Source organism: Myotis davidii, unplaced genomic scaffold (assembly GCF_000327345.1).
Source record: "Myotis davidii unplaced genomic scaffold, ASM32734v1 scaffold309, whole genome shotgun sequence".
NCBI classification, from domain to species: domain Eukaryota; kingdom Metazoa; phylum Chordata; class Mammalia; order Chiroptera; family Vespertilionidae; genus Myotis; species Myotis davidii.
In genome coordinates, this window is record NW_006383013.1 from 3371131 (window position 1) to 3380650 (window position 9520).

Here is a 9520-nt window from a genome sequence, read left to right on the forward strand (position 1 = left end):
GTTCACAGAAGCAAGGCATCAGAGGCAATGTTTGGGTTCACCGGCAATGTCACTGCCTACCTTCCAGGAGGAAGCAGGCTCCTCCTCCCTTCAGCAGATTGGAATAGGGACACTAATCTGAGAGGCAAGGACAACCAACTAGGTTGGACACATGGCAACATCCTTACACTTTGTTTTATTTTTTAAACCTGCCACACAGAATGAGAAAGTAGTTTTAAAGAAACCCTCTAAATTTGGACAGCGTATCACTTAATGATATAAATAGATCTACAATGCAGAATTCAACAAGAAAGTGTTTATATTACTTTTGGACAAGTGGTTTACTTGTAAGTATTAAAGAAAATATCATCTGCATCTTATCCCACATCTTCAAAGCCCTCCGTACACTCCTAAATCAGAGAAAAACAATTCTCTAAATCAATTTTAAAGGCATTCAATATCCTCCACATACATATTTATAAAATTATATGTGGCAGAAATTCCCTGGGTCTTTCACAGAACACTAAAGCCTGCAATAAAGAATAAAGAAAAACCCTGTATATACGATACAAGATTTTCAAAGAAATCAGTTGTCTATCCCCAATCACTGATACCTTCTAACTTCACTAAGTCTTTAAACATTCACACAAAAAAGCTAATGTACCAGAATCAAGAAGACACATAATGTGGCTTTTTAATAGTGTATCACTTCAAAATTATGCAAAATTATATAAAACCCACAATAACATAAATATAATGTACCTAAAATACCTCCCAGAGTATTATTTTCTGTCCTTTGATTTAGCAATAAATCTTACCAAAAGGCAATCAACTCTCCAAAGTAGTCTGGTCCCATTATCAAAACTCAAGGTAAAAAATCTACCAAACTGGACTAAAACCACTGATAATAGATTTTCTCTAAAGGGCAATCAATTATTAAGAGAAAAATCCATGCTTTAAGATTTCCAAAGTATTAAAGAGGAATTAAAGAAATTTACAATTACCAACTATATGCTACAAATACTTAACATACACTGTTTTTTCCCTAAAACTGCAGTTTTTAAACAGCATTTTTTTGTTTGTTTTTTTGTTATTCCTTACCCAAGGATATTTGTCCATTGATTTTTAAAGAGAGTGGAAGGGAAGGGGGAGAGACAGAGAGAGAAAATCTGATTTGAGAGACACATCGATTGGTTGCTGCCCAAAGGAGCTCCGATCATGCGGGGGATCAAGCCTGCAACCTAGGTACGTGCCCTTGACGGGAATCAAACCTGGGACCCTTCAGTCTGCAGGCCAACACTATATCCACTGAGCCAAACTGGCTAGGGCAAAGTAACAGTTTTAATGAGATATAATTCACATATGATAGAATTCACTTTTTCAATGTGTACAATTCGGTGTTTTTTAGTATATTCACAGAACTATACAACTTTCATCACTACCTAATTTTAGAACATTTTCATTACCTTAAAAAAACCTCACACCCATTAGCAGTCACTTTCCACTTCCCCCAGCTCCTCAACCCCTGGCAACCACCAATTTACTTTCTATCTCTATGATCTGCCTATTCTGGATGAAGCATATCTACACTAATAAAAGACAAACATGCAAACTGTACCTTTGCTATGCCTTAAGCCACGCCCACCAGCCAATCAGAGCAACTATATGCAAATTAACCCAACCAAGATGGTGGCCAGCAGCCACGGAGCTGGAGCAAGCAGGAGGCTTGGTTGCCCCAATGATGGAGGAAGCCAACTTCCTGTCTGCCGCGGCGGGCTCTGAGCTCCACTCAAAGCAACAAAGTTTCAATTATAGAAGATAAATAAACCCCAGATACTTGCTTTCAGCGGACATGGCCATGGAGCTGGAGCGAGCAGGAGGCTTTCCCTCCCGCCAGCCATGGCCATCTTTGAGCTCCTCTCAAGGCTACAAAGTTTCAATTATAGAAGGTAAATAAATTCCAGAATAAAAAAAAAGAAAAAAAGAAAAAAAGGGGAGGCTGGGAGCTTCCGTAAGAATGACTGGGAATCCGGGAATGACTGGTCACTATGACACACACTGACCACCAGGGGGCAGACGCTCAATGCAGGAGCTGCCCCCTGGTGGTCAGTGCGCTCCCACAGGGGGGAGCTCTGCTCAGCCACAATCCAGGCTGCCAGCTGCCAGTACGGCAGTGGTGGTGGAAGCCTCTCCCACCTCCTCAGCAGCGCTAAGGATGTCCGACTGCAGCTTAGGCCTGCTCCCCACTGGCAAATGGACATCCCTGAGGGCTCCCGGGCTGCCAGAGGGATGTCTGACTGCCAGTTTAGGCCCAAACATTTTTACCATGCCACACGCCTCAAATGGCTTAGAGGTCAGTATATGATTTTTAAATTGAAAAACCAAAAACACAAAACCCACAAAACAAAATAAAAAACAAAGCCTTACAATACACCAGAGCTAACAAAATAATCATTTTTCTTCCTGTCTTTATGTTCACCAGAGATGCATTTAAGTCTAAGGGCAAAGAACTTGGCCTTTTATTCCCATCAGCTCCCATGACAACCCTACTACTTTAAAACTGAGCACAACTCAAACCCAGCAAAAGAGTGTGGCGAACAGGCAGCACCACTGTGTGTTCTTTCATACAAGAGGGTATTCTATATCTCAAACCAGCATGTAGTTTAGAACGAAGCTCAAAGAAGAAAACAACAAACAATGAACAGAACCAGCCTTCAATGCCTCAGTCACTCACCAGGCAGCTGAAGTGTGAACCCGCTGGCACCATGAGCCTAAGCCACAAATTCAGGATCTCACATCCCAGTTTGGAAGCTATTAGACATGACTTACCAAACCTAGTAGCCAGTGCCTTTATTCTTCACTGCTCAATAATCACAGCCCATTTACCTTCTTCCCTCCAATGTATCCTCCAGAAGCACCAAAGCTCTTGGTAAATGTTCCCATCATAACGTCCACATCCTCAGGATCCAGGCCAAAGTAATCTACCACACCTCGTCCCGCAGGGCCCAGAGCCCCAATGCTGTGGGCTTCATCAAGATACAGGTACGCCTTGTATTTCTTCTTAAGGGCAATCACCTCAGGAAGGCGAACAATGGATCCCTCCATGCTGGCAAAACAGAGTAAACAATACATACACTGAGACTTCTTAACTCTCAAAATTAGGAGCTGGCCACTTTATTAATTTCTGAATTTTACTGCTTTTTGAAATAGTCTAACAACTCTGCCTGTGGTTTTAAACTGGCAAAATCAAATGATGCCATGGCTAGACTGGATCTTTTAAAACAAGTACTAGAACACAATCTTTTTAAAAATATATTATTTTATTGATTTTTTACAGAGAGGAAGGGAGAAGGATAGAGAGTTAGAAACATCGATGAGAGAGGAACATCGATCAGCTGCCTCCTGCACACCCCCCACCGGGGATGTGCCTGCAACCAAGGTACATGCCCTTGACCGGAATCGAACCCAGGACCATGCAGTCCACAGGCCGATGCTCTATCCACTGAGCCAAACAGGTCAGGGCAAATCTTAATTCACTACAGTGGAATAAAAGTCATAGCAGATTCTTCTAAAGCTTGTAATTATAGGCAATGTTAGACTCTGCATCACATAGGTATGCAATTGAAATTCTACAGAAAGAATTAAAAAACATTAGGAGGTAAGAAAATAAGTGGAAGGGCTGCAAATAGATAAAATAAAAATTTCTTAACATTAAATGGTGTGTAACTTGTTTTGACATATTAGAAAACATATTTCAATTCTTGACCTATATACAAATTCCCTCTATAAACAGAAAAATAAAGGATCCAAATAGAAGGGAGATTTAAGGACCATGTAGCATAATGGAAAGATTAAAAGCCAGACAAAAAGACTTTTGTCCTAGAGCTAACTCTGCTTCCAGGTACTTTAACAAGTCAAAAACACTTTCTCCTTAGTTTCCAGAGGGGTATAATTAGTGTTCCCTTGAAAATGAAGTGAGGCTGAAAAATTCTAAGACTTCATGGAACCAAATCAGAAAAATTAGAATCATAAAGCAGGATTACCTATATATTCCCTCCACAAGGATTAGAATCTTCTTCCAGGGCCTTCGTGTCCGAGGCTGACCACAGACAATGGCATCTTTCAATAGCTTCTCTAGGCTCTGCATGTCTATAGCACACACAAAAAGATGTCAGCATAAAGTACTTTCCTCTTTCCTAACTTTATTCCAGAAATGCAAATAAACATTTCTTATTTAGGAAGACTGTCTCAGACAGCAAAGGACGGTAACAAAGTCAGAACAGGGCAGAAAAAGATGGAGCAAAATGAGTGAGCTACTGCTATCTTGAATTAAAATCTCATCTGAAATGTAACAAATGTTCAAAGTCACAGAAACTCAACAAATGACTGTGGCACAGTTGAGTCAGGTGGTTAGCAGGCTTATGAAATTACCAATGTTTCATGTTAAATACCTGGCCATTCAGTTAGCTTTTTTTGTATTTATAAAATCAACTGTATCTTAGTGAGTCATTCAGAAATAATGCATAAAGAAGACTGAGCAAGAGTATGGAAACCACTATACAGTGGGGCCTTGACTTACAAGTTTAATTTGTTCCGAGACTGAACTCGTTAAGGAGCTCGTTAACTCAAATTACTCTATCAACTCAATGCAAAAAATCGGCTGAGAGACAGCTGGTATCTCAAAAAACTCGTTAGTCGGGACACTGGTAAGTCAAGGCCCCACTGTAAATACATACACCTCCTAAAAGTCAAATATGGGGAAAAACTTCAAAGTACATGCCCATTTCCTTTCACAGAAGATGTTCTTCATAAATGCTTGTTGAATAACTTTATCTTAGTAGTGGGTTAAAAATACAGTAGTCTGGTTAGTGCTATAGAATAAATTCCTAAATGCATGAATCTCCGTGTTAAGCAAGCATGGCAATCAGTTGAGATTGTTTCTGTTTGATTTGATCTGCTATCTGTACACAACCAAGTTCTTGTGGCTCTGTTGGTTCTTAATATGGTTAGCAGGTCTAGGAAACAACGTGGCTAGTACTACCACTAATGAAAGTCATAATTTTCCTGTTAAAGATAAACACTTTGAAGACCATTTTTGCTGCCACTATCGACTTCTTATTTAAATTTTTTTGCCCTGAAACACTGCCCTTAAGAAACCCTGCTCAAAACAAACAAACAAAATAACAACAACAACAACAAAAAAAAAACACCTCAGGAAAACTGTAACATGAAGTCTGCAGTATATTTAACAAGGGTGGGAGGCAAGCAATCATAAAATCTGACTTTATACACTTTATTGCTCCCCACTGAAGGAGGGTGTTACAAAATTACATGATTTTGCTCTTTTCATAGAAAGGACTTTGGTAGAAAAGAGAAATAATAAAAACACCACAAACACAGATAAGATGGCCGTAGATTGTGATTGTGTTAACACCTTCAGTTATTCGTAAGAGCACAATCTGTCTGCTACCTGACCCAGAGACAGGAGATGCTGTCTCGGAAGTGTTGAAGCGGCTAGTCCTACTGCAGAGGGCAGCATCTGGCAATCAGCAAGAGCCAGTAAAAATGTAGTCATTGTTTTAGTTTCCTCTGTTTACATACAGAAAAGAGGAGAAAAATAAATACTGATTCAAAATTTTAGATGAAAGGAAATATCTGTAGAATGCTTAACCATATTATCAACTTAGGGAGAAAAAATCTAGTATCTCTCTTATACTTCACAAATCCCATGTAAGAATAAAGATGTAAATAAAAAACACCACAAAACTACCAGAAGAAAATAAGAGAATAACCCTATTATCTTAAAATATGGAAGGTATTAACATAAAATCCAAGTCACAAGATAATAAATGTGACAACATAAGCATTTTAATAAGTTTGCACAGCAAGAAACTAAAAACAAAGTTAAAAGTAACATAAAAAATAATGCAGTATCAAAGAAAATAGGAAGGGCTCTTATAATCAGTAAAAAAGAGAAAACATTTGAAAATGGCCAATTTACAAAGAAATTCAAACACAATACTGTATAAAAAGTTGCTTGACACCTAATAATGAAAGAAATAAAATTAACATGTTGATTATTAGAGAAGGGAAGTTTTAAAATGTTTCATAATGGCCTAAGTCGGCTTGTGAGTCACTGTCATGTTGTTGAGTAAAAGTCTGTACAATGCTTGGAGGCAATTTGGAAAAGTACAAAAATATGTGTGCCCTTTCAACCAGGCATTCTAAGACTGCTAGGAATTCATCCCAAAGCACTAATCACACCATTGAGCAAAAATGTGGGTAACAGGTAGTACTGTTTCTACTAGAAAATTTTAGAAACAATCTCGATGTCCAAACTGAGAGACAGTCTGAATAAGGGCACTTCCAGACACTGCCTGCCACCCTGACATTAGGGGAGGAGGAGAGTCACATGTATTGCCAAAGTTCCCAATGTGTTGTAAGGAAAGAGCAGGTTCCACAGTGGTGTTTAATAAGTCCCATTTACATAAAACAAAATGCTATTTGCATCATTCTTATTGTAAAACATTTTAGACAAGACAAAGACAAAAGGCAGGAAGTTATTACCATTTCTAACCTTCCAACCAGGAGCACAGATCTACTATTTTGGTGTATATTCTTCTAGACTTGTTTGTACATGTACTCACTTTGGTAAAAGATGGTATTAAAAATACAGTTGGTAATCTTTCTTCTCTACATGTGAATGTTTTAACTACAAAAGTTATGCATTTTTATTGCAAATAAATATTTTAATAATACACAACACATTTTCATTTAGGAAGAAGGTTTTGGCTTTCAAAGGGAGGAGGGAGAGAGATTTGTTGTTCCACTTATTTACGCATTCATTGGTTGATTCTTGTATGTGCTTGACCGGAGAATCAAACCCACAACCTTGGTGTATAGAGACAATGCTCTAACCAACTGAGCTATCCAGCCAGAGTTCAGAAAAACATTTTAAATGTTGCTATTTCATCTTCACTTATATTTTCTATTATTAATATAACCACTGCCACTAATCCAAGGAATACTAAACACTAAGACCTCCACAACAAACTCACTGTTGTGTTTGAAGACTCGAATGGTTGCTCCTGAAAGTCGGGCTCCCAGAACCAGTGATGCATGGTTCAGTTCATCACTCAGAATCAAGCAACCCTGCAAAACCACAAGCACAGGAAGTAAGAAGCTGGGGTGGAGGCAGGTGAGGTTTCATTACACAAAAGATCAAATGCTAAAATCATTAATAATTATAGCCTATTAAGGAAAGCTTGTATAACAGCAAACTATCAATTTCAGTAAGAAAAAAGTATAGTTGTTTTTCTCCCCCCAAAAAATTAATTTACAAGTAGATGCAAAATTCTAGCCTTTTAACTTCTTCATTCCTGAGATGGACATAAATACCCAGATATATAGCAATAGGTTTTTTATTTATACTTAAAATCTGAAATACCAGATAGTCTTCATAGAGTTTCAATTTTGTTGGTTTGATGTCATTTCATGAGTTTGGTATGATGTACTATTTTACTCACAGAAAAAGTGTGTGGAGGAGAAGGCAGCTGAGGGAGTAATGCTTATGGAAACAGTGCATTCTTCCTCCCACTCCTAACCATCCAGAGTTCAATAACAATCCCACTTATTAATCTAACTAGTGGTCCGATGCAGAAAATTCAAGCAAGCGTAGGCCCTCGCAGCCCCAGCTGTGTCCTGAAGGTCCTCCTGACAGTCATTCTGCTGTTTGGCCTAATTAGCACATTAGCTCTTTATTATATAGGACTAGAGGCCCAGTGTTTGTGCACTGGCGGGGGAGGAGGGGTGTCCCTCAGCCCCACTTGTGCCCTCTCATAGTCTGGGACCCTTCGGGAGATAACCACCTGCTGGCTTAGGCCTGCTCCCTGGGTAGATGAGGGCAGGCCTGATCCCTCGGTGCCTGCCCCGCCTCCCCAGGTTGCGCACACGGCAGGGTCGATCCGGGGGTTGGGGCGCCGCCCCAGGTCGGGTCACACACGGGATGCCTGGGCGGGCCAGCCAATTGCTGCTGCCCCACCCAGCCGCCCCGGGTTGGGTCGCACATGGGATGCCTGGCAGATTGCTGCTGCACCACCTGGCCACCCCAGGTTGGGTCGCACACGGACGCCTGCCACCCCGGGTCGCAGATAGCAGGCCCGGATGGCGGCAGGGCAGGCGGGATAGCGCTGTCACGCCCCACCGCCCCGGGTCGCCAATAGCAGGCCCAGATGGCGGCGGGGCAGGCGGGATGGCACTGTCCCACCCTGCCTGCAGTATGCAAATTAGCTGCTGTCTTTGTTGGTGGTTAATTTGCATATCGCGCTGATTAGCCAATGGGAGGCCTAGCAAAGGTACGGTCAATTACCATGTTTGTATATTATTAGATAGGATTCCCAAAATCACACAGAGTGTAGGCTTAGTTTTGCCCTTAAAATCTCTGAACAAGTTTTTCTGTAAATCCATGTAAACATGGGTTTCTGTTAAGGCAACAAGAAACATCTGAAGCTCTCAGAATTTTTATTTCTTCCCCAGTTCTTACTCTTCCACATCTCCTGCAGGTTCCAACCTATAAAGTCTGAACTCAGAAACAGGTTTTTCTCTGTCAACAATGGCCTTCAAAATATCCGAATAGATGAAAAAAGGAAGGAGCAGAAAGTGTCAGCGTGCTCCCAGAATAAAAGGAAGAGTATTCCTGGATGGATACTTATGAACTTGCAATAGCAATTGTCCACCTGAAATTTTTACTGTATGTAAAGTTTTCATTATTAAGATTTTAAAAAGCTCTCTCATTAAAAATGTGTAGATTAAAAATGAAGAGAAGTGGAGTTGGAAATACCCATATGGACTAATAGTTTTTAAAATCTATATCTAGCCGAAAGACATATGAAAACATGCTCAAAGTCACTAATTATACGAGAAATGCAAATCAAAACGACAATGTGATATCATCTCACACCTGTCAGAATGGCTATCATCAACAAATCAACAAACAACAAGTGTTGGAGAGGATGCGGAGAAAAAGGAACCCTTCTGCACTGTTGGTGGGAATGCAGACTGGTGCAGCCCCTGTGGAGAACAGTATGGAGTTTCCTCAAAAAACTAAAAATGGAACTCCCATTTGACCCAGTGATCCCACTTCTAGGACTATATCCCAAGAACCAGAAACACCAATCAGAAAGGATATATGCACCCCTATGTTCATAGCAGCACAATTCGCCATAGCTAAGATCTGGAAACAGCCTAAGTGCCCATCAGCAGATGAGTGGATTAGAAAACTGTGGTACATCTACACAATGGAATACTATGCTGCTGTAAAAAAGAAGGAACTCTTGCCTTTTGCAACAGCGTGGATGGAACTGGAGAGCATTATGCTAAGTGAAATAAGCCAGTCAGAGAAAGATAAATACCACATGATCTCAGTCATTTGTGAATTATAGAGAACAACATAAACCAGAGGTGGGCAAACTTTTTGACTCGAGGGCCACCATGGGTTCTTAAACTGGACCGGAGGGCCTGAACGAAAGCATGGATGGAAGGT

The 9520-nt window shown here is 40.3% G+C and overlaps 1 protein-coding gene across 1 annotated transcript in view; it reads right to left on the minus strand.

Annotated features, from left to right (window-relative positions):
• The window catches only part of SPTLC2 (serine palmitoyltransferase long chain base subunit 2), a 65082-nt gene that overhangs the window by 35997 nt on the left and 19565 nt on the right, over positions 1-9520 (minus strand). Inside the window, exons 6-8 of the mRNA XM_015558053.1 lie at positions 7038-7131; positions 4023-4128; positions 2866-3085 (exon numbers count right to left, since the gene is read on the minus strand). Coding sequence (XP_015413539.1) covers positions 2866-3085; positions 4023-4128; positions 7038-7131 — 420 coding nt within the window. The remainder of the gene's footprint in view (positions 1-2865; positions 3086-4022; positions 4129-7037; positions 7132-9520) is intronic.